The sequence below is a fragment of the Cibotium barometz genome, chromosome 61, assembly GCF_041138505.1.
Source record: "Cibotium barometz isolate CiBa-2024 chromosome 61, ASM4113850v1, whole genome shotgun sequence".
Taxonomy (NCBI): Eukaryota; Viridiplantae; Streptophyta; class Polypodiopsida; order Cyatheales; family Cibotiaceae; genus Cibotium; species Cibotium barometz.
In genome coordinates this window covers 12,968,894-12,995,053 of record NC_141106.1, presented here as the reverse complement: position 1 = coordinate 12,995,053, position 26,160 = coordinate 12,968,894, and the positions used below count along the sequence as shown (strand labels likewise).

Below are 26,160 nucleotides of genomic sequence, written 5' to 3'. Positions count from 1 at the left end.
AACGAAAGACCGAATTTGACTCTGAGGTTGAAGTGACTCAGATTGGGGAGGAGATCCAGACACAAGGAGATCTACATCAGGCTACGGATTTAACCTTGGCTCATGAGCTATTTCTTGGAGCAGCAAGAGGCAACAAACTATTGCCTTGTCTTCTACAGAGGCAAAGTAACGGGCTGCTTGTGGTGCTGCTTGCGAGGTTGTGTGGCTACGGAGGTTACTTGGCAAGATTGGGTGTCCACAAAAAGAACCCACGGTCATCCAGTGCGATAACCAAAGCTGTATAGCTATTGCTCGGAACCTGGTTTTCCATGCCCGAACCAAGCACATAGAGATACAATATCACTTTGGTCGTGAGAAGATTTTGGCTGGTGACATCTTGCTTGTTTATTGTTCAACGGAGGACAATGTGGCGGACCTCTTCACAAAGTCTCTACCTCACGCAATGCTCCGGCAACACTCCAACTCACTGGGGTTGGTTCCACATCCAGGATCTGAGAGGGGGTGTTAGCAGTCCTCTCCTGTCTTTGTACCATATTACTCTCTAGGGAGTGAGGGCCTCTGTTGTGGGTGTTGTCAGAATACGCAGCGGAGATGATGACCAGATCTGGGAACACGAGCAAAACGCAATGCAGAAAATCACAGCGAGAGAGAGAGAGAGAGAGAGAGAGAGAGAGAGAGAGAGAGAGAGAGAGAGAGAGAGAGAGAGAGAGAGAGAGAGAGAGAGAGAGAGAGAGAGAGGCGTGTAACTCTGCTCTATATACACAAGAAGATCCCGAGAATGATACAAAATGGAATGGGGGCCATGGGGCCATTTTATATGGCCCCAAATACCCAGTCGGCCTGTGCTAAAGGCAGCCGACTGGCCCTGAACTTCCACGACCACCAAATACACTCATTCGGCTAGCTGTCCTGAGTCGGCCTAAACAGATATGAGGTCGAGTTCTTGAAGGTACAGTCGGCCAGCACAAAGGCCCTCCTGCCAACATAGGGAAGCCACCCAAGCCATAGAAAAAATAGGAAAAATGGGGGAAAAATACGGAGAGTGGGGAAAAATGAGAAAACAAGGATCAACACCTGTTACGGTGCAAAACCAAGTCCCGGAAACCTGCTGAAGACCACGCAAGGCCTTCTGAAACCTGTCAACCACCCCCTCTGAATCCGGAACCACAAAGCCTGGAGAAACCACCTCCTTCTGCAAGTAATCAACTGCCACCTGCCTGGCTTTCCGAAAGGTCCCCGTGGAAAGAACATCCTCAATTACAGGAGGTTCTTTGTCCCGAATACTACGAGACATTAGAGCATAAGTTACCTGTTCAGTTTCCTCTGACTGACGAACACAAGAACTACCAACATCACAACTGGAAAGTTCCTGCCAACTGCTCCCATCAACTGGCAAGCTATCCACCATCTGGTCCCGGAAAGCCTGCACCTGCAGCGTATCCACACTTAAGTGGCCATTACCAGACTGCCACTCATCACAAACCTGAGGACCTGGGAGAGAGAGTGCTGAAAGCTTGTAAACTCCATTCTCCACTCCGACTTCCCAAACCACCTGGCCTGTTGCTTTGTCCCGGAGAGCAACAAAATGCTCATCAAACTCCACCCGTACGCCAGTCTTGCAAACCTGATGCACTGACAACAGATGAAAACCAAGGGACGGAACATACAACACCTGGGAGGAATGCTTCCCCCCTTTGCCATCAGGAACTATCTCCATCCTGCCCTCACTGTGAACTGGGATAGTGGATGTATCCCCAGTAAGAATGTGACCAGAGAACCTGCAAAGATCCTGTAAACCGGAACGGGAAGGAGTCATGTGCCTGGAAGCACCACTATCTAGAATCACTCCCGAGTATCCGTTGTGGAGAGTCCTCCAATCTCCTCCTTGCCTGAAGAAAATGAAACATCAGTGTCCACCACCTCCAGGTGCACAAAAGCCGGAGTCTTCATGATTGATGATGAGGAATCTTCACCCTTCTCGATCTTCCGCTTGGGACACTGCCTCCAATAGTGGCCTTTCTCGCCACAATCATTACAGGTCCTCTCTGCCTTTAGTTTCTCGCGGTCAGTAACGGACTTCTTCTCAGAAGACTTCTCCGACGAAGCCTTCCCTTTCCCCGTGTTACGGCCTTTCGACCGTTGGCCAATTAAGGCCTCTGAACCTCCACCATGAGGAGGGTTCGTGAATCGTTCCTCTCCTGGTTCAAGACCATGGGCACAAGCTCCTCCCACGTGATGGTGCTGAGCCTGCCACTGGTAATCAAAGACGAGTAAAATGCTGAGTACTGAGAGGGCAAGTGTGACAGCAATGTTATGGCCATGTCCTCTGATGATATCTCCTTCCCAGCCTGAAGAACTTCCTGCTGAAGAGCGTGCAGCTTGTTAATATGCTCCCGCATCGTCAACAACTTTGCAGGGCTCATAACCTGCATTTGTACTTCCAAGGAAATCCTCTTCATGGGCAGAGAGAGAAAATTGTTGCCTGCAGTCGGCCTATAGAGAGAGAAAACTGTGCGGCCAGTAAACAGAGAAAGACTGCTGCCCCGCCACTTGTGCTACATGCACATCCTTCATCTCTTGCTTTTAAAGGAGTCAACCAGCCCAAAATACCTGTGCTTTTTTTTCCCCCTTTTCGTGAATATACCTAAAATACCAGTTTTATGCTTTTCCCAAACTTGTTGGTCAAGTTTGCCTTAGGCGCCTCCTTCTGTCCACATAAACCTGCCCAAAGTAATAATAGGCCCGGCCACACTTAAATGTTGTGTGAACCTGTTGACTCGTAAATCTTATAAGTCACTTTATTTGGTAAAAATCCCGAATTGCTCAAGTTCTGTAGCCATATTTCAGGCCAAACTTGTCAGCAAATGCTTTAGCGTTCTTCTGCGGAAAATCCTCGTTCACACCTTGGTTCTAGACAATGTGTGAAACACTGTTCAAGGCTGGTGAGGGGACCAAATTGGTGACACTCATATCCTCAGACTCCAGAGTGCTATTGCTCTAGCTTAGAATCCTATGATACAGGGATGATCCAAGCATATTATCTTGATACAGAGTTCTACACCCACTATTGGGCACTGATGACGTTAGTGGGGATGTTATAGTATCTAGTCCATATCCTGCATAATGGAGTTGATAGTTATATAGTCTTGTGGGTTGACTACCATGAGTATATAACATGCACGTTCCTAAAAGGTGAATTTGGGCATGTTCCTGGATTCATCTAGGTATATATCATTTTGTACATGATTGGATTGAGTTGGGACTTCTTCGGTTGGCCTACTGTTCTACCAAGGACAATGTGGCTGATCTCTTCACCAAACCACTTCCGAGAGCTACTTTGGAGGTGTTACTTCAGCGTGTTGATATTGGACCACCCCTCTGCGCTGAAGAGGAGGTGTTGGAAAATATATCATCTCCAGAGGGTCTATATACACCTTTTCATGCCCGTATTGGTCATTTTATGAGACCCTGCATTTGCGTATTTAAGCAGATATTATTTGGGATTTTTCTACCATTTTTAGGCTTTTTATAGCATTTTTATACTACACGATAGTTGTCGGCCTACTACAGCTGGCCGACCAGCTCTTAGGAGGGATATATAAGGGTGCACACCCTTCCCCTCAGTTTCCATCTCATTCTTGCATATCTGTTGGAGGTCATTGGCTGTAGCAATAGTCTCTTATGCTTGTAAGCACGTACGGGCTTCCCTCGTGCTCATTTTCAGCAATAATCCACTGTTTCCAGCCTTCTACAGTTTGTGCTTTGGGCCTAAAACCTGTGTTTTCTCTTTCTTTCAGCTGGAATGCGCCCCCCATCTCCCCCCCCCCCCCCGCGGCACCCTTGGAGTATTTTATTACCCAAGGAGAAAAATGTCATGAGCAAGCTTTGAGGGCCTTACTCTCCCCACAGGAGATGCTAGATTATCCATATGCAACCATCATTGGACCATACACACAGGCTATCATCAAAAGAAGCCCCTAAATACCATGAATGTGTGTAAACCACCTCTTCCCGTGAGGGTACTGATCTTCCCCATCACCACGGGTCTTCAAGATGCCATATGTGATAAAAACTCAGCTGAAGCAACTAATATACCATATACATCACCATGAACAAGTCGGGCAGCACCATGGACAACCAAAACAAGTCTGGGCAGCACCAATAGAGCTGGTACAGCAGGTACAGAATCTGAAAACAGTGGTTACTGCCCTCCACTCAGCTGGTACAGCAGGTACAGAATCTGAAACAGTAGGTACAACCCTTCCACTCAGCCGGTACAATGGCTAGTACAGCAGGTACATAATCTGGCTAGTACAGCAGGTACATAATCTTCTGTTGAGGGGAGTGAAGTAGTGTAGAGACTCTCCACCATAAGGCGATGTAGACAAGAATGCGAGTAGCCAACTTGGTAGAAGACAGCTTGCAGCAAGAGAGCCTTCTCCAAATGAAGAGAGAGGGCTCCAATTTATAGATTTGGGCCTCCAATACCTTAGAAGTTCAACCAAAAAAATAAAAGAGCGAGTATATTGTTAATGCTAAATTTCATCAAATTTATTGAATATGATGTATAAAAGATTTTCACTATTGAGATAATTGAGTCTATCCAAATTAAATTATAATATTCGTAGCCTTACACCTTGACAAGGCAATATCTTCAATAAAAAACAAACACATCTTCATTGCAATCGAATTGCAAATATTGACAAAAGAGATAATCAAATGACAGTAGGTTTGGAGGCATTTGATTACTTGATACAATAGTGTAAAGATTTGGCTCGTACAATCCAAAAATTAAACCCATCTAAGCACATTTTTTTTGGCCAAAGCCTAAGTCTATCTTATGGGCTTTTAGTACAAAATGGCTCCAAACATTCTGCACCCAACAAGTCTTGATATTTGTGCAGATCCCATACTTCAAACTGCAGGGCGAACCGGCGGGCGAAGCAGTACAGGCATTTTTTTTTAAAAGCCACGTCATTGTTCCCACGAGGGGAACGACAGCTTAACGTTCCGCCCAGCGTTCCACGATCATTCCCTGGCGTTCCACGGCCGTTCCACCACCTGCACGTTCCTGAGCGCCGTTTCCATTGTTGGCGTCTTCATCAATGTTGGCAGTGAGGGCAGCAAGTTGTTGTAATAAAGAACCAATAGTGCTCAAGTGTTCATGAAGTGAGTGATGCTCCTTCATTTTTAATGTATAGTATTCTTGTTTCAAGAACACTTTTGAATTATTAATCTTATTGCCAAATAGATTTTCCAACTTGTTCCATACCTCCGTTGCAATTTTCTCGAAGTTGATGTGATGTATTAAATTATCTACAAGACCAAGGCCAATATGGGCAAATGCTTTGTTGTTGCAGTCCACCCATGCCTTGACTTCTGGAGAAGTGGCAGCAACTCTCTCGGGCTTTTCATATATCCCTTCTACAATATTGCATAGACCATGTCTCATGAGTATTAGCCTCAATTTGGTTTGCCATGTTGGAAAATTTGCTCCAAAGAATTTCTTGACGGTGATGGCAGCTCTAGGTAGGTCCATGATGAGTGAGCTTTTGCTTTAGCTGTAAATGCAAGCTTATCAGCAGATATATGTAGGTTGTGAAGAGTGGATAAGCACCAGTAAAGATGAGGCATAAGCAATGTATTGAAGGTTAGAGAACTGCCGTCTAGACCTAGCTGTCATGGCATAAGTGCTGCATACAAGTGTTAGATATCATCCCCTACTTGCTGGCTTCCTATTTGGTGTCCTATTTTAGCCTCTAGAGCTGACCATGTTAGTCTGAGGGGCTGGTCACCCCTCACATATATTTTACCCATATTTATTCCCCATTTATGGTCCTGGGTATTTTTCCAGTTGTGGAGATATTTATCACCAGTCGGCTGCCTTCATGTAGAGGTATATATAGCCGGCATGCCTCCCTCATATTTCATTGCTTGTCTAGCTTGTCTAGCTGCAGTGCCTCACGAGGTTCTCCCCTCTTGCTCGGGACATGTATTCCTTTTGGTGATGATATTGAGAGCAGGTTCTCACTTGTGTTTCCTCTCTCTCTCTCTCTCTCTCTCTCTCTCTCTCTCTCTCCCCCCCCTGTGTTTCCACTTTCCCTTCTTCCGCTACACATTCTATCATGGTATCAGAGCGCTGGTGATTTTCAGCGTTGGATGCTCCCTCCTATACCTCTTCATATCTGCGTTTTTCCGCCCATGGACAGATCTGCGTTTTTGTGTTCATGCATTGATGCTTGCGTCTCTTCAAGGGATGATTGATACCCATTCAGTGGGCTGCAGTTTCCTCTCTTCAGGGCGTCAGATTTCAGCCTTCTTGGCAGCCTGACAAGGGTGTTTTGGACAGCATACGTGTCCTTCTTGGTGGCACCTTCCAGGGGTTCTCAGGCGTTTTTTTCAGGACTGGATAGCAACATAGCTGTCCCAAACAGGCTGCGTTTTTTGGCCTGTTTGGGCTTGCTTTCCCAGCCCTGATCTTGGAGCTCTCTGGGCTCCCTTTTGCCTATCCTTTCTGGTTATCTTGGCTTCAGCGTTTCCATATTCAGCCCTTTATACCTCTGCGTTTTCAGATTTGCAGCCATGGTTGCTGCGTTTTTCTGAACCGATTTTGCTCGTAGCTTTACCTTCACTTGGACTTCATCTGTTGAACCCGAAGGTACCTTCTCTTCCGCATTTTTCCTCATAGGAGGTGTGGACACTGGTTGGCCTGAATTTTCAGGTTTGTAGCCCTTGTTTGGCTGCGTTTTCTTCTCCAATGGACACAGATCACTTGCAGAGGGGGTTTCTTGATTGGATTGTGGCTTTGGAGGCAGTTTGGTACTTGAGGAGGATTCTGAATTTCAGTTTTCAGTCAGCGTTTTGCTGATTTTGGAGCATCTATACCTGTGTTTTGTTCCTAGCCTACACGGTTTCCCGGTTTCTGTCAGAATACGCAGCGGAGATGATGACCAAATCTGGGAACACAAGAGCAAAAGCAAAAACGCAGGCAGAAAAACAGCACAAGAGAGAGACAGATGTAGGCGTGTAACTCTGCTCTATATACACAAGAAGATCCCGAGGAATGATACAAATAAGGCATGGGGGCTGAGGACCTATATATACCTCCTTGGAAGGGCAGTCGGTCCACGACTGCATAAATGCAGTCGTGGAGCTATCTGATGCCCACGACTGGTAAAAGGCAGTCGGCTAGCAGCCCTGAAGCCCACGACTGATCAAGATCCAGTCGGCCAGCACTGGGGTGCTCCCGGCATCCAGCCCTCCCAAGCCTCAGAAAAATGGGAAAAAATAGGGGAAAAATGCGGAGAGTGGGGAAAAATGGGAAAACACCTCATAAGGGCGGGCACACCCACAACAAAGGCCCTGGTGTATAAAACTGGACAGGAGATGACTTCTAACACCCCCTCTCAGCTCCTGGTTGTGTAACCAACCACTGGGAGCTGGGGTGCCGCCTGAGCAAATCCTGAGAGCGACTTCGTGAAGAGGTCCACCGTACTGTCCTCCGTCGAACAGAACTCCAGCAAGATGTCATCAGCAACGATCTGTTCACGAACAACGTGCCTCTGGATGACCATGGGTTCCTCCAGTGGAAGCCCAAACCTGCAATGTAACCTCCTCCTGCTCCGTAAAACTGCTCCTGGGCCATAAGTAGATCTCCTCGTGTCCGGATCTCCTCCCCAAACCGAGTCACTCCAACCGTGGAGTCGGACTCCATCCAACAATCCCCCTCCTGTGTACAAGAGTCCATGATCCTTCGCATGCCGCAGAAACCACAGGAAACGCAATCCTGCCTCCCAAAGAGACATCTGCAACCAAGAGCTCAACTGCCTCATCAGGAAGCTCCCGTCCAATCCGGTGTCCATCAACCAGATCAATGAACCATACAGCTTCTGAGTCACAAAGACATCACACTGCTCACAAGGATCAACACCTGTTAGGTGCACAAACAAGTCCTGGAAACCTTCTGCAGACCATGCAAGGCCTTCTGAAACCTGTCAACCACCCCCTCTGAATCCGGAACCACAAAGCCTGGAGAAACCACCTCCTTCTGCAAGTAAGCACCTGTCACCTGCCTGGCTTTCCGAAAGGTCCCCGTGGAAAGAACATCCTCAACTACTGGAAGTTCTATGTCCTGAACACGACGAGACATCAGAGCATAAGTGACCTGTTCAGCTTCCTCTGACTCACGAACACAAGAACTACCAACCTCAGTACTGGAAAGTTCCTGCCAACTGTTGCCATCTACTGGCAAGCTATCCACCACCTGGTCTCGGAAAGCCCGCACCTGCAGCGTATCCACACTTGAGTAGCCATTACCAGACTGCCACTCATCACAATCCTGAGGACTTGGGAGAGAGAGTGCTGAAAACCTGTAAACTCCATTCTCCACTCCACCTTCCCAAACCACTTGGCCTGTTGCTTTGTCCCGGAGAGCAACAAAATGCTTGTCAAACTCCACCCGTACGCCAGTCTTGCAAACCTGATGCACTGACAACAGATGAAAACCAAGTGTCGGAACATACAACACCTGGGAGGAATGCTTCCCTCCTCTGCCATCGGGAACTATCTCCATCCTGCCCTCACTGTGAACTGGGATAGTGGATGTATCCCCAGTAAGAATATGACCAGAAAGCCTGCAGAGATCCTGTAAACCGGAACGGAAAGGAGTCATGTGCCTGGAAGCACCACTATCGAGAATCCACTCCTGAGTATCCGTTGCGGAGAGTCCTCCAATCTCCTCCCTGTCTGAAGAAAATGAAACATCGGTGTCCATCACCTCCAGGTGCACAAAAGCCGGAGTCTTCATGATTGCTGAGGAATCTTCACCCTTCTCGGTCTTCCGCTTGGGACACTGCCTCCAGTAGTGGCCTTTCTCGCCACAATCATTATAGGTCCTCTCTGCCTTCAGTTTCTCGCGGTCAGCGTCGGACATCTTCTCAGAAGACTTCTCCGATGAAGCCTTCCCTTTGCTCGAGTTACGGCCTTTCGACCGTTGGCCAGTAAAGGCCTCCGAACCTCCACCCTGAGGAGGGTTCGTAAATCGTTCCTCCTGGTCCAGGACCATGGGCACAAGCTCCTCCCACGTGATGGTGCTGAGCCTGCCACTGGTAATCAACGACGAGTAAAATGCTGAGTACGAAGAGGGCAAATGTGACAGCAATGTGATGGCCATGTCCTCTGACGATATCTCCTTCCCAGCCTGAAGAACTTCCTATTGAAGAGCCTGCAGCTTGTTAATATGCTCCCGCATCGTCGACGACTTTGCAGGGCTCATAACCCGCATCTGTACTTCCAAGGAAATCCTCTTCATGGGCGATACCCTGTTATAAAGTGAGGCCAAATGCTGCCATATACCTCTGGCCAGCGTCATGTGCTTGACATGATTGATTACCTGCGCTGTGCAGTTGAGGAAAATAAACGAACGGACCCTGGCGTTGACGCGATCCCACATCTGCGTCTGGGCCTCCCGGTGCTTTCGGGTTGACGGTAACTCCCCTTCCTCTACTTCCGGCCGTGGAACACCAACAACGACGAAATCGGCGAGGTCGTAAGACTCCAAAACGGATTCCATCATCACCTTCCATATGCCGTAGTTGCTCCCGTCCAACTGACGGTCCACCGGGAACGTGGGGAGTGTCGGGATCTTCACATGTCTCTCGGCCATCTCATATAGATCTGCCATCGCGGGGATGTACTCTGAAAAGGGTGGGCGGGTGGGAACAAAGAAGAACTGATACCTGCAAGTGGCTGTCCAGCAAATCAGCCCGCCTTCCTCTTGCTTCTCCTCTTCCCGAACAGTCCAGAACAGTCCACCAATCAGCCACAAAACAGCCCCCTCTTGCTCACACAAATCCCAAGACCTATCTAGAGCCTAGGGCTCTGATACCATGTCAGAATACGCAGCGGAGATGATGACCAAATCTGGGAACACGAGCAAAAGCAAAAACGCAGGTAGAAAAACAGCACAAGAGAGAGACAGATGTAGGCGTGTAACTCTGCTCTATATACACAAGAAGATCCCGAGGAATGATACAAATAAGGCATGGGGGCTGAGGACCTATATATACCTCCCTGGAAGGGCAGTCGGCCAGCACTAAAAGTGTCCACGACTGAAGAAAGAGGTCCACGAGTGCATAAATGCAGTCGTGGAGCTATCTGATGCCCACGACTGGTAAAAGGCAGTCGGCCAGCAGCCCTGAAGCCCACGACTGATCAAGATCCAGTCGGCCAGCACTGGGGTGCTCCCGGCATCATCTGGCAGCCCTCCCAAGCCTCAGAAAAATGGGAAAAAATAGGGGAAAAATGCGGAGAGTGGGGAAAAATGGGAAAACACCTCATAAGGGCGGGCACACCCACAACAAAGGCCCTGGTGTATAAAACTGGACAGGAGATGACTTCTAATAGTTTCTACATGTTCCTTGCCTTCTGTTGGCGGTGGAGTGCTATTTTTTGCTGGATAGCAGTGTTTTGACTGCGTTTTGCTTCCCACAGGAGTTTTTTACACTCAAAGGGGCCTTTCTCCAACTACTTCACTTGAGGATCAGTTTCGGGAGCTGTGTTGTATTTGTGGAGACTTTCTTTTTTGACAGGAGTTTACAGTTATTTGGAGGAGAGCAGTGATCTTTTCAGAGATCCTGAGCAGAGTTTATTTTGTCCAGGCTTGTGTTCTTTGCAGTATTTGCACAACAAGGAGGGTGTTTTGCCCTTTTGCGGTGTGATCATTTCACATGGATCATTTATTTGTTGCTGATTCTTGGGATCTGATTCTACTTTTGGAACAGTCTTCTGCTATCTATGATGCTTTTGAGGACTTTGTTACCACTGTAGTTTATATTCGTGCTTCCCTTCCTCATTGTGAGGAGTCTATCTCTGCATCTCTTTGTGATGCTTCGAGGATGCCCCTCCCCCTACCAGTTCTGCAGGCTTATTGTTTTGGAGGATGCTTTTTTGGACCCAGTGGGATGCTTTGGATCTGTGGTTGCTAACCATGCCTGGGGCATAGTGGTACTTTGTCAAAACCCCAAAGGATCTCCTCATGGAACGCTCCTGGTACGAGACTCGAAACCTGCAAACAAACCAAATAAACAAGAAGAGGGTGCAGGCCTGACTCACCTCCCAACCATGACAGCCGTGGGCAAGCCCACAGTCTTGGCTGTCCCTACCGAGCCACGAGCTGAGCTAACTAGGTTGACGTACCAACCAATCTCCACCTCGCGACGTCCCATACCGCCACGAAGCTACCCTCGCGGGCCTCGAGATTGCTGCCGGCCTCGGCTGCAATCTCCATCTCGCGATGTCCCATACCGCCACGAAGCTCGCGGGCCTCGAGATTGTTGCCGGCCTCGGCTGCGTAAAGCAAGTGCACGTCTTCACTAGATCCAGGCTCCAGACCATAGAGCTCTCACAAAACATGCGAGACTCTATATGACTAATGACTAACCTTGGCCACCCTTTTATAGGCTCTTGGCCGGTCATCGGGCGTCCACACTTGGATGCCCGCCCGTCCATACTTGGGTGTCCGCCCGTTAGTCTATCCCTAACTCAGCTCGTCAATCAGCCTGCCTAGCTCCAAGCTTCCCCAAACCTCAAAGCTAGTCTTGCGTGCGTGTAGCACACAGTAGATACACACTGTGCACATGACATACTCCCCTTCCTCTAAGAGCTCACTCCTGAGCTCACTAAAAAGCCAGGGTAATCTCTCTGAAGAGTAGTCAATGTCTCCCATGTAGCGTCCTCCTCAACACGATCCTTCCACTTGATCTTGTATTCCGTGACAAGCGTATTACGCAATCTTCTTTCACGAAATCCAAGAATCTTTTCAGGTTCGTGTGGAACAAATGTTATGTCCTCGACATCTATGATTTCTTGAGGAGTAACTAACTGATTTGTTCCACCCATTACTTCCTTAAGTCTACTGACATGAAATACAGGATGAACTTTCACATGAGAAGGCAAATCCAATTCATATGCAACTGAACCAATCCTTCGTGTAATACAAAATGGTCCACAGTATCTAGGGGATAATTTCGGAGATCGACCTGTCCGTAAAGTCTCGGAATCTTGCGGAACTTGCAAATACACCATCGTTCCTTCAGAGAACTCTCTAGGTGAACAATGTCTATTAGAATAAAATCTGTCTCGGTCTTGAGCACTTCTAATAGATTCCTTCGCAACTTGTAACATTTCTTACATATCTTGCAAAAAATTACGTGTTGCATCATGCTGAAGTCCTAAGAATCCTACTGTAACAAGTGATCTAGGTTGAAAACCATACATAAGCATGAAAGGACTAAAACCTGTACTCCTATGCTTAGTACTTTTATAAGCAAATTCTATCATAGGAAGATAATCCTCCCATGAACTCTGTCTTTTGGATACATATGCCCGAAGCATATCCTCCAAAATCTGATTCACTCTTTCACTCTGGCCATCAGATTGAGGATGATCTGAGGAACTCAAATTCAAAGTTGTTTCTCAAAAACAAGTTTTCAAAAATCACTCGTAAACTTAGAGTCCCTATCACTGACTATGTCCTGTAGTAACTCGTACAGTCTAAACAATTGCTTGATAAACTGCCGTGCTAATTGCGTAGCTGTAATAGTCTTCCAGGTCGGTACAAATCTAGCCATTTTTGTCAAGCGATCTACCACAACCCAAATAGAATCGCGGCCTTGATGTGTTCTTGGCAATCCCGTAATAAAATCCATGGAAATACTTTCCCATTTATTACCTGGGATTTGCAAAGGATGCAACAACCCAGCCTATCTAAAGCGTTCAGCTTTATTTGCTTGACAAACTTGACACTTGAGAACATAATCTTCTACATACTCTTTCATCTTTGGCCAATAAAAAGTGTGTTTCACTAACGATAGCGTCCTATGTATCCCAGGGTGTCTAGCAGAAGGGGCGTCGTGACACTCCTTAAGAATCTTGGACTTAATGTCCGGGATCTGTGGTACACAAATTTTGTCATTACGGAATAGTAAACCATTCCGAATCATCCACTGGCCTCCTACAGCCTGAATGGTAGGCTATTCAGTCATTGAGTCTTGGTCAATCAATGAGCTCCCGTCTTGGATCTTCTGCCAAAAAGCTTTCCTTCCTCTCAAATCATCCACATCACACACATACTTGATTGACTGATGATCAGTCAATACCACAAACTTGGAGCCATATAAACAATGTCTCCAAACCTTGAGAGCATGAATCAGAGCATAAAGCTCCTTCTCAAGGGTTGGCCAATGAGATTGAGTGTCGTCTAGCTTTTTACTTTCAAAAGCAACTGGTCTACCATCTTGGAATAGAGCAGTCCCGATGGCATAGTCACTGGCATCAGTTTCAAGAACATAAGGCCGACTAGGATCGGGTAATGCTAAGATAGGTGCTTCCTTGACTTATCTTTCAAAAGTCTGAAGGCCATATCCAAATCGTTATTCCAAGTGATAGGCTGATTTGACTTACGTCCACGACCTTTCAATAAGTCGGTCCGTAGTGTAAGCTGAGAGTACTCCCACACAGATTTCCGAAGAAAAACAACAAAATTGAGAAAAGAACGAAACTGTTTCACTGTTCGCGGTATAGGCCAGTCCAGAACCTTCTGAAATCGGTCATAGTCAATGCTCAATCTGTCACCAATTGGCCGACCATTTGGTCCATCTCCAGATTTGTGTCTCGTTCACTTGAGGCCAAGCCGGTGTCTCATGTGAAGGGGCCAGTATTTTTGCATAACATGGACGGGAGCCAGATTAGTGCCACTTGTGTGTTAGCAGGATGGTGTCGTATGGACGGGAGCCAGACTGGTGCCACCCGTGTATGACCTGGACTGTGTTCTATCCATGGGATTGTCATGCCATGGAAGAGCCAGTATTTGTGCCGTGTCTTGTCTATGGGACTGTCACTCCATAGGGAGGCTCGTGCCTAGATCTGTGTCTTACCTATGGGACTGTCACTCCAAAACGTTTCAAACTTAAAAAACGTTTGTGTTTTGGTTTCTTCCCTCGTGTCTTTTTTTCTATTTATTATGTTCGGCAATCGCTTTGTATAGCCCGTTTGCGCTCATGACATCAGACAGATGTGACATTGTCATTTGATTTTGATTTATCATTTGTTTCTACTACCTACTTGAATTGTCAAATTCCAATCATGGTGTATTTGGGTATGTCTAGACATTGTTTATGTTGTGAGTGCTAATTTTGAAATTCTTAGATAGGCTGAAATGCTAGAATGTGACATGTGTCGACACATCAGTCCTTGTCTATCAAAGGATATTAGATAGAGATCTATCTTTGTGAAGATCTGGGCTCCATTTAGCTTGTCCAGAAGCTCATCAATTCTTGGGATAGGATACTAATTCTTAACTGACTTTGAGCTTTCTTGACCAATCTCTCACACACAGACACACACATATATATGTTTTAACATTGTAAAGTACGTAATGTTTTTGATATACTTTATCGGTCGGCAACGTTCTATACCACGTACTAAACTCGTGCTGTTTCGTATGTTTGAAACTACCTTGACTGGCACTGAACCACTCTGTGTGACTGCTCTCCAGGTGGTACACCTAGCATTCGTCCCCTCTTGGGGGCTGGAGGCAGGATCAAAACTGTGCTGCTAACATGCAAAGAACGCCTGGGCCGTGTGGCTGCTGGGGTGTTGAACTCCACCTGGTAGAGCCGCGCCCGAGGGTATGGATATCTATGATCTTGCCGGGCTCGCCAAGGAGGCTGGCCCGGAGCGAGTCACGAAGCTGGCTGGGCGCTGGGCAGCTTCCCACAATCTTGCAAACCAAAGTAGAGGCTTCAAAGGAGGCTGTTGTTGAAGCTAGGAGCTGGACATTCGCTTCAGAGAGGAAGCAGGGGGCAGCAGCCTCGGCCGGGGATGACGGAGCGGCTGCCATGGAGTCCTTTTGGAAGCAGACACCTGCTGAAATAAAGCAGTCCGAATGCTAAAACCTGCTGCAAAAAACGCTGATGGGGGGGAAGTGGGGCGGAGGGGTGAAGAGGTGAAGAGGAGGCAAGGTGAAAAAATGGGGGGGCTCACAGGAGGGAGAGGGAGGAGACACTGAAGTGGGAGATGGCGGCAAGGAAAGGATGCAACAGGGGCGAAAGATAAGGCAGGACGAAGAGGAGGCTAGGGCACAAGGAACCGGGGGCAGCAGGGCGGAAATAGGGCACGGAGGCGGGCAGAGACAAGGACAGCGAAAAGAGGGAGGAGGAGGGAAGCGGGCTGTGGCGGTGGCAGGCGGTGGCACAATGGAGGGCAGGGCAGAGGCGGGGGCTGGGGTGCGAGGAGGAGAAGGGGGGGATGGTGCAGAAACGTGCACCGGGGCCACTGGGGCCACCGGGGAGGGGGGCGGGGGGGCCAGCATGCACAGGGTAAGTCCACCTTACCCTATGCATGGTCAAATATGGGATATCGGTTCATACGAGCATGTAGCCTATTTGGCAATGTGTCAGACCCTAAGCCATCTGCAATAGGCCACCATCCAGCGTACATACCAGGGTACCGAGTGTTTGGGCTGCTCAACGATGGTGGTGTTGATGTCAGAGATTCTCGTGGAGGAGGTTATCTCAACACAGATTTAGGTACTGAATCGATTTCAATAGCTAGTAAAACTGAAGCATTTATTCATGTGTAATACTGGTTCCCAAAGCCGTCCTCGCTGTGCCATCCCCTTCCCGTGCCCCTTCAATTGTGAAATGTTTGCTTTACTTTTTTGGTCCTGGACTCTGAATATTCCTTCACAGGCATGCATCCTACACTTAACTTGTGCAAACCCTTATCCTCATTTTCACTCAATGACCGTGTCCCTTTATCACTAGGGCTCAGAATGGAGTGTATCTTTTGTAAACAACTGTGTGCATGGCCTCAGTAGTCATAACACTTGCATCTGATCCCTGAGGTATGTGAGCGTTGAAGACTAGCATTCATTTTGTGGGTGGTTACAATCTGTTTTATCTCCAGGTTTTTTTGGTTCATAGTTGCCTTTATCCCTCAGTTCTTGTTTTTCAAATCAAAATTGGTGCAATTTTAAGTAGCCAATTATGGCCCATTGCTAATGGGTTTGTTGGTTGTGCCCTATCATAGCAAGCGTAATTGATACACATTTTATGGGCCACTAAATGGTTTGTGTTGTTCAAGATATTGGCAGTTCTTCTTTGCACAATGCAACCTGAATCCCCTTTTCTGAAGCAAAGCATGGTTACGTTGAGGGGGACGCATGTGGCTTTTTTGGTATGTGATAGCAATATGTAAGAATAGCTCTTTTTATTGACTCACATGTTTTGTCATATGCTGGTGCAGTTATGGAGGAAGATAACAACCGAATACTATGTAGAGTGTCCCCTCCTTATGGAGAGATGGAAGTTCATACTGTTCAGCCTAGTGTTCCAGGTTACTTTTTGGCTTTACACACATACGCGTACATGCATGCGCGCACATGTGCGCCACACACACACAAAGCAGTTTGAGTGTTACAGAAGTTATGAACAATTTGGATTTGTTGTTGACACTAGGCTCCTTATACTCAAAGCTAACTGGTTTATAATGAATTTTTCTCATGCAGTATATCCATGGCCTAGCAGCAAGAGCAGTTCACTACCTACATAGGCCCGGGCCTGTGCTGCATGACATAGGATTTGTCATTCTTCCTGTAAGCCTTTCTTCTGTGTCTTATATTAAGGTGCTTGCGCCTGTATGCGTATTGGTTTAGACACACGCACACACGCACCTGTATGGGTGGCTTTTGTAGGTGCATGTGTGGGAGAGGCAGCCACACACACAGTGCACACACACGTGTGTGTGCGCCCACGTGCACATGTACGTGTGGCCTTTTGTAGGCGCATGTGCGGGAGAAGAAGCAAGGCTGCAATTTTCTATGCCCCATGAATTAATGACTACTGGTGCTCGTTTGTGCTGTCTGATTTCTTTTCTTGGCACACTCTTTTAGATGCCCCCAACCAGTCTGATCCTGACCTCTGTAATACACTAGACCAACAGCTTGCACTCTTTTTCACCAAGAACCTTATCAGAGAGGCAATTATAAAACTCCATAAGGAGTCAGAGATCATGTAGGGCTGCAAAACATGTCTTTTGGCCTATGAGTTGATGACGATGGGGTGATGGTAGTGGCAGCGGCAGCAGAGCCGACAGAGACAAGGGACAATAGAGTGGGGCAGTGGGCTGGTTAGGGACCGGTGGGACAAGGGTAGGTCAAGGCGGGGTGGAGCTAGCAGTGTGACGTGCAAGGGGTGGGCTGGTCACTCAAGTACTCAAAATATGAACAGATTAAAGAGTAAGGTGGTTGAAGTAAACAAGAAAGGGGGAGCTGATAAAGGGCAGGCAGCTCAGAAGGGGGGCAAAGCTGGAAAGGAGTACAAGAGATGGGTACAACAAGAAGACAGCCGGCAGGGGATTACAAGTGGAATAGGGCCTGTTTGGGGAGCCACAAGCAGATGGCCCTGTCAGATCTCATTCAGTGGCTCAACAGTTGCAACAATTAGAGAGTTGTCTCATTCCACAGTGGTAATCTTTCAAATGCAAGAATACAGGAGAAGCAGATTTAGAGAGTTTAACATATTAGTCGTGCAACAAACGTAGTGGGATGTCCCACCCCCACCCCCACCCCCACCCCCAACTCCCCAACAACAACAACAACAACAGCCTATTAAGGGAGGAGGGAGGACGAGGGGGAGGGGGAGGGGGAGGGGGAGGGGGAGGGGGAGGGGGGGGGTTGTTGTGGGGAAGAGCCACACTCTGGCCCTGCAGCACCATGTGGGGAAGAACCACACTCTGGGCCTGTAGCACCATGAGCCACACCCCTCCGAACAAGTAAGGGCCAGGGTTTGAGATGTGCAAGAAAGCTGCTCTCTGTATTCTGCAAAGCCATGGAGCTACTCTAGGGGTGCTCCATTGAGTGCAGAGAGTATGAATGCGATCCATCTAAATGGCATTCCCTCTCAGGGGTGGCTCCCCCCTCAAAAACTTAGTAGTGTGTGTGGCAAACCTGCTAGGTATGGGACAAGTGATCATGTCTCATTGGGGTATCTGCCATCTCCATAGCTGTGATCCAATGAAAATTTTAGGTGTGCCAGTGAGGTTTCTACTATCGGGGTCCTGTGCGGTCAAAGAGGTAGTGACATTGGGACTGCCACCTGGCCTGTGGCTTTATCCATCATGGCCATCCAGGCACCAACTGCAATTCCATGATGAGTTGTAATACAGATGACAAAAGATGACTATTCAGCCATTGGTAAAAGCTGCTCCAAAGGCATGGCCAAGTTCTTTTAGTTCTGTAATGCAGCATTGTTATCTATCAAAGTCTGCTACTTATGCTATGAAAGAAGTAGTTTAGAATGTCGAAACACAATGTCCTCAGGAGATACGTTTTAACATGCTGGCTTTACAAAGGTAGATATATTGACTTGGCATATGCCCCTTTTTTTTCTTTATATGTTTGCCAGGAGCTTGGACCCAACAAAGCCTACATTAGTGAGACACTGTTTACTTTTGTGTTTTGCTCTTTTGTGCTGGTGAGTTCACAGTTTTGTAACAATGGCTGTTTTTATTATTGTTTTAAATGCAAAAGTTGGTCATGCAAATCAAGCCTATTGATATTTTTGGCAGTGGACGTTTCATCCTTTTGTATTTCATGTAAAACGGTTCTACACAGTGTTGCTATGGCATAGATGCCTTGCAATTTTGGTGGTGAGTTCTTGCAAGCTTTATTGAACTATGACATGTTAAACCATGCTATGTGCATGTAAAGTGGGTTCCGTCTTCGTATTTCAGGTCTGTCAATGTCTGAGAATTGCATCGTTTATGGTAACTCAGTTACCGGGTCCAAACTATCATTGCCGAGAGGTGCGAGTTTGTCAAATTTCTTTCCAAATCAGTTCTTTGATTTTAGTTGCGATAAGTTTTGTGCATAAAAACCGAGATGAGAAGTGTGCACGTGTGTGTGCGCGCATGCACGCATGCTGACTGGATTCATGTTACCTCCCCTGCTCCCTGCTCGCTGCCCCGACCCCCGCTCCCTTCCTCGTTTTCCTTTAAAGTATCTTAATCACCAAAAGGAGTATTGTCCTTGTACAAGATGCGAGTGCCCGGGAGAGTCCTCGCACCAGATTTTCCAAGATACATAAAAAAATAGCATGTATGCTGGATATTTCAGAGTCTATTGAGTGTCTTGTGGTGTGTGAACACCCCCTTAGGGTGTGAATAGCCCTTATTAGTTTCTAGGTCAAAAGCTGAGGCTTGATGTCTATAAAGCATGTACTTGGGTGGTTCATAATCACAATATGAATATCATTTGAGGTGCGCCATTGGGCAGATCTGCACCTCCATTAGTGCACAAACAAGAGGCTTCCTGACGTCCGGGGTTATAGATGGGAATCAATTTTCCGCCCTCAGCCACGCACTCTGGGAGATACCAGAGGATCTGGAGGAGTGGCAATACTTTACAGGGAGGAGCTTCGTGACAAAATACATGTGGTACATAGAGATGCAGATGCGAGGTACATGTGGGTCCGAATATGCAGAGAGGGGCTCAGCGAGCTATATGTGGCGGTATGCTACTTTCCCCCAGCCCACTCCAGGTTTGCACCATCAGGAGAGTCGCCCTATATACCACTATATGATGATATCATGAGGTTTGCCAGCATGGGAGACATATTACTATTGGGAGACTTTAATGCACGTACAGGCACAGAGCAGACAGAGTTGTATGATGATATCATTAGGTTTGCCAGCATGGGAGACATATTACTATTGGGAGACTTTAATGCACGTACAGGCACAGAGCAGACATAGTTGTATGATACTTGAGAGGGTATGTACCGGGAGATCACAGCAGAGGATGCAGGGTTGCAGAGATCAGCACAGGATGAGGGGGAGATTACAGATTATGGCAGGCATTTTCTCACACTCGGGAGTGCACATGGGTTGGTCATATACAATGGCTTATCGAGATGGCAAGGATCAAATGCTCTCACACACTGGAACTCTAAAGGGGGAGCGAGCACAGTGGACTACTTAATGGGATCTCCTTCATTGATACCTGATGTGCGGGGTTTCACGGTTTCCAGTAGGCCCATTGGCATAGCAGTCGATCATGCATACCTGAGTTTCACACTAGTAGGTAGATCCCCGAGAGATGGGCCAACCACTCATCTACCTAGGTACCCGAGATACCAGTTTACACGTGAGACAGTTGGGGTTTATCGAGATGTAGTATCTGATGGTTTGTTCGCTTGAGACCCGCATGAGGATTGGCAGGTGTACTACATGCATCCGCCTCATATGCGTTTCCTTGCACTATGATCCCTTCCACCCACCCCCGCAGCACTGCTCCATAGAACAGTTGGTATGATGATGAGTGTCGTGAGACACAAGCACAGCTACAGCGTGAGATTGCCATTGGGTCTCACACGCATAGACAGGCCAGGATGATCTTTCGGCACCTTGTGCGGAGGAAGAAACGAGCCTATCTTGCTAAGCTAGAGGAGGAGATCTACCAACTCTTCTTGGGGAAGGACAGCAAGAGGGCATGGAAGATGTTTCAGGAGAGACAGCCTGGTGCTCCGATTACTGCACCTGAGGCATGGCATACTTATGCTAGAGAGCTATATGATGCACTAGGACAGCCCCCCACCCCCCCTCCACTAGGAGCTAGCAGCACCTTTTTTACTATGCGGATGGTGCTAGATGCGATAGATAGGTTACAGAATGGAAAGGCACAGGATCATGATGGGCTAGTTGGAGAGCACTTCTCATATGCACGAGACACTTTGGCTCCGCTCATCGTACATGTGTTTAATCGTGCCATTTGTGAGGGTTTCCCGACAAGCTGGACAGAGCATATCATTGTACCACTCTTTAAGGGTGGGGACCCCATGGTACCAGGCAACTACAGGACGACGATCATGATTGGTCATTACTTGGCCAAATTATATGGCTCTATATTGGAGTCGGAGCTGAGCCGATGGGCAGAGAGGCATGGTCATCGAGCACATGGACAGGCTGGCTTCAGGAGAGGATTTACTACCTTGGATCACATACTGACACTTCGAACTCATACCTTTTCTTCGACCTCTTCTTCTCTACCTACCAACTTGCTCGTGCACGAGGCTTGCTCTGATACCAGTGTCAAATCCCCATAGCATCTCCTCGTAGAACGCTCTGTACATGACTCGAAACATGCAAACAAACAAAACAAACGTGAAGGGGGTGTAGGCCTGACTCACCTCCCAACCTCGACAGCCGTGGGCTAGCCCACAAGACTTGGCTGTCCCCACCGAGCCACGAGCTGAGCTAACTAGATGGACATACCGACCAATCTCTACCTCGTGACGTCCCATACCGCCACGAAGCTACCCTCGCGGGCCTCGAGATTGCTGCCGGCCTCGGCTGCATGAAGCAGGTGCACATCTGCACTAGATCCAGGCTCCTGACCATAGAGCTCTCACAAAGTCACGCGAGACTCTATATGACTAATGACTAACCTTGGCCACCCTTTTATAGGCTCTTGGCCGGTCATTCGGCGTCCACACTTAGGCGCCCGCCCGTCCATACTTTGGTGCCCTCCCGTTAGTCTATCCCTAACTCAGCTCACCAATCAGCTTGCCTAGCTCCAAGCTTCCCCAACCTCGAAGCTAGTCTTGTGTGCGTGTACCACATGGTAGATACACACTGTGTACATGACATACTCCCCTTCCTCTAAGAGCTCACTAAAAAGCCAGGGTAATCTCTCTAAAGAGTAGTCAATGTCTCTCATGTAGCGTGCTCCTCAACACGATCCTTCCACTTGATCTTGTATTATGTGATAAGCGTATTACGTAATCTTCTTTCACGAAATCCAAGAATATTTTCAGGTTCGTGTGGAACAAATGTCATGTCCTGGACATCTATGATTTCTTGAGGAGTAACTAACTGGTTTGTTCCACCCAGTACTTCCTTAAGTCTACTGACATGAAATACAGGATAAACTTTCACACGAGAAGGCAAATCCAATTCATATGCAACTGAACCAATCTGTCGTGTAATACGAAATGGCCCAGAGTATCTAGGGGGTAATTTCGGAGATCGACCTGTCCGTAAAGTCTCGGAATCTTTCGGAACTCGCAAATACACCATCGTTTCTTCAGAGAACTCTCTGGGTGAACGATGTCTATTAGAATAAAATCTATCTCGGTCTTGAGCACTTCTAATAGATTCCTTCGCAACTTGTAACATTTCTTGCATATCTTGCAAAAATTACGTGCTACATCATACTGAAGTCCTGAGAATCCCCACTATAATAGGTGATCTAGGTTGAAAACCATACATAAGCATGAAAGGACTAAAACCTGTATTTGTATGCTTATACCAAACTTATTGTACATGATCCTTGTGAGAAGGTTGATGCCTCCTTGTATCGGAAGCTTGTTGGTTCAACGATTTGGTTGCTGAACACCAGGTTGGTGACCTTCACGGAAATAAAGTTCAAGGAACCCGAATTTCAGGATCCCCAAGTCTGTAGTTAGTAAAGGCTTCTAAGTTACTAAAAGGACTTAGAAAGAAGTAACTCATTTATGTTGTCAAAATGAATCCAGTAGACACAAAGTTAAAAGCTAAAGAACCTGAATGGTTAAGTGATTATGATGATTTATTCCGAGCAGAATTAACAGAGATGCCTCTAATTTGGGAAGTAGATCATGTGATAGAATTGACCCCCGAAGCTCAGCCAGTAGCCCTGCGCACGTACAAAATGCTAGTTCCTGAAGCTATCAAACTCAAGGAACAGCTTAGACAGCTGTTAGAACAAGGGTTTGTAAGACCCAGTGTTTCACCTTGGGGTGCGCCAGTTCTCTTTCAGAAAAAGAAAGATGGAACGCTAAGACTCTGTGTGGACTACATAGGCCTCAATCAGTTGACAGTTAAGAATAAGTATCCTATGCAACCATCTATCTCCTTTTTTTTTTTTTTGGAAAAACGATCCTTCTATTAGTTAATGAGAAAACGCCATAAGGCTACAAAGCTCACCTCACAAGGAGGGATAATAAACACAGTGAACACCGGAGCTCCATCCCTGTGGCTGGCCGCTCTCTGGGGGGGGCTACCTAGTAATACATGCGGGAGGTGAGAAGAGCCAAACTGGAGGCCTGTAGTGCCAAGTGACATCCTTGCCCCTCGCGATGAGGAAAGGGCCAGGCTGCCAAGTGCGGAGGAACGCCTTGCGGCGACCTCTCATGCGATCCGAGTCGCCCTGAAGTTTCCCCCAGTGTCCTCTCAAGGTGTGAATGATGTCCACCCAGAGGGCCTGTATGACCTCCGCCGGTGGAGTCGCCTGGCGGTCTATGGCCTCCCTGCATCGGGCTCTCCATATGTGCCAAGCCGTCATGTTGCTGATCATCTCCCATCTGTGCCCGTCCCCCTCCTGGGAGACTGCCGAAGAGAAGTCTGGCGTCGGAACCGCCGCCATCGCCCTGTCGGAGACCTGGATGGTCACACTGCCAGGGACGTCCTCGTATCCAAGGGCCGGGCCGTTGTCCGTGGCCCAAGCCACCGCACCCCACGTCACCATCATCTCACCTGGCGAGCCTGCAAAAACCATCCTGAGAGCGCGCTGCCAGACCTGCTGTGCCTGTGGGCAATCCCATAAGCAGTGCCGCTGCGACTCCTGTGCATGGCCGCACCGCCGGCAGGACGCTGGGTGTCTGCCAAAAGGTAGCCAAGCCCCCACAGCCAGTCCTCTATGCGCTGTAAGCCAGAGAAAAAGCGTCACCTTCCGGGGCCGGAAGCTGGCCCAAAGGCGCTGCCAGAAGTCCCTAAGGAAGGCAGGGGAGAGCCCCTGTCGCCACCAATGCTCGGCCGCCGCCGGGGTGCCTGCTATCCTGTGCCTCTGGATCCGCCGCCCTAGCCTCGCTGTGTACTGAAAAAAGGGGGTGCCTGGGCTGGTAGGGGCCGAGTAGGGATCTCGCCAAAGCCACTCGCCTGGATCCCACCGAAGGCGAATAAGAGGCCTGCTGTCCCAAGCCCATAATCTCCAAGAATAGTCCTCCCCTATCGAGGCCGGTGAGGGGTCTACATGCCACTGTCTCTGATGAAAGCCGACCACCCGCACCCTCTGAAAGATACAACCCTGGAACTCATCCAAATCTAGTCGGGTCCTCTGAAGCTGGCCTCCCTCTCCCACCTCGAAGGTGAGTGGGGCGACTCTCTCTGCTGAGCCGCAGACCGCTAGAAGGATCTCATGCCGAGTAAAGACGCCCATCCACTGTGGAGGTGGAGGGTCCTGTACTGGAGTCCGCCACTCCCGGGGGATGGCCGCCTCAATGTCCTGCCTCATCAACTCTCTGCCCCTCATCTCGCTGAGTCTCCTCTCCTGAACCTCTAGAGGCAGCTGCTGAAAACATATCCAGTCGTCTAGGGACTGGGCTGGACCGGAGCTCAACGGGCCCCACGACACGTGAGATCGCGATCCAACCATATGACCACTGGGAAGTCGGATCAAGGGGTTCCAGATCAATGGCTGCCTCAGGCGCTCCTCATCGGTGCTCGGAGGAGTCTGGAAGAGTGACGGCCTCAGATGCTCCCAGGCCCTCAGAAGGCTAGCTGCAAAGCGCTCCTCGAAGCCAAGGCCCACTCCTCTGGATCGCTGCTCTGTAAAGATCCACCTGATGCTGGGGGTCCAGGGGCCGCTAAGAGAAGGAGTGCGGCTGAGAATCCTGGAAACAAGAAACTCCTTCCACGGCTCAGCGCCTGGTAGGAGGCCACGAACCACCAACTTGCCAAGCAAAGCTCGGCTCTGACAAATAGGATCAACTATGCCCAGGCCGCCTCTCTCCCTCGGCTGAGTGATCACAGCCCATGCCACCTTGGCCCTGGTGGGCCGCCCGTCGCCATCAGACCAAAGAAAGTTCTTGATGAGCCTCTGCACCTGGCCAATGCACGCCCGAGAGAAGGCCCAGCAAGAAGAGAGTTCCACATGGTAGCAAGCAGAACCTGGTTGGCCACAACCACTCGGCCAGCCAGAGATAAATGAGCGGTACTCCAATACAGAAGCTTCTTCCGAATGCTCAGAGGAAGGGGGGCTATCTGCTGCTCCGGAGATATGTCAATGCCCACATAGCATCCCAAATAGCGCACTGTAGTGCAGGGGGGCAGCCACCGAAACCCATCAACTAGCCTCCAAGTCGGGGGGGGGGCACAGAACTGACCCACAACCCACACGACTTGTGCCAGTTGATCAAAGCGCCCGAAGCTCTGCAAAACCTGTCCATGGCTGAGGCGAAGCGGCGGAGGTTCTCCTCCCCTCCGTGAAGATAGACAGCAGTGTCATCCGCAAACTCCGAGTCTAGGAGCTCCTCCGAGGTGCGGATGGGGAGCTGGAGGCCCCGCAAACCTGTATCCTGTGCCGTCAAGAAAGTGCTCATGGCCTCCGCCACAAAAAGAAAAAGAAAGGGCGCCAAGGGGCACCCCTGCCGCACCGAGCACGAGAGCTGGAACCTCTCTCCGCGCACGCCCTGTATCAGCACCTGGCTGTGAGCCGATGTGTACGAGTGCAGAGACCCCACGGATCCACTGAGGGGGGAAGCCCATCCTCTCCATAGTGCCTTCCAAGAAGGCCCAGTCCACCCGATCATATGCCTTCTCGAAGTCGAGAAGGAGCACTGCCAGATCCTCCTGCCGAAATCTAGCCAAAGTCGTAGCCTCCTAGAAAGAGAAGATGTTATCCAGGATGCTCCTATCCTGGATGAGGCCTGTCTGCGTGGAGTGGATGATGTCCGGAAGGTGAGGCTGAAGCCGCTTGGTGATCGCCTTAGCTAGGACCTTGTAGGCCGTGCCTAGCAAGGTGATAGGTCACCACTGTCTAATCTCCAGTCTGTCTCCTCCCTCTTTGGGGATCAAGTGGATCAACCCCTCTGCCATGCTGTCCGGCATGTCTCCCGACTCCATGATCTCTTGGAATGCCAATCTGAAACCCCTATGCAAGAGACCCTAGTACCTCTGGAAGAAAGCCACTGAGAGACCGTCCTCTCCTGGGCATTTGCCCTGAGGAAGTGCTTGAAGAGCCGCCTCCAGTTCCGTATCCGAGAAGGGGGAGAGAAGGGAGTGCTGCAAATGGGCCGGCACAACCGGTCTCGTGAAGCTCCAGACTGCCTCCCGAGCCTCTCTCAC

The 26,160-nt window shown here is 48.7% G+C and overlaps 1 protein-coding gene across 1 annotated transcript in view; it reads left to right on the top strand.

Annotated features, from left to right (window-relative positions):
• Positions 1 to 26,160, top strand: part of LOC147604568 (phosphatidylinositol:ceramide inositolphosphotransferase 3-like) — an 86,396-nt gene that overhangs the window by 3,998 nt on the left and 56,238 nt on the right. The window contains exons 2-6 of the mRNA XM_086794812.1: positions 16,306 to 16,395; positions 16,568 to 16,654; positions 18,465 to 18,533; positions 18,628 to 18,708; positions 18,793 to 18,864. Of these exons, the coding sequence (XP_086650938.1) occupies positions 16,306 to 16,395; positions 16,568 to 16,654; positions 18,465 to 18,533; positions 18,628 to 18,708; positions 18,793 to 18,864 (399 nt within the window). The remainder of the gene's footprint in view (positions 1 to 16,305; positions 16,396 to 16,567; positions 16,655 to 18,464; positions 18,534 to 18,627; positions 18,709 to 18,792; positions 18,865 to 26,160) is intronic.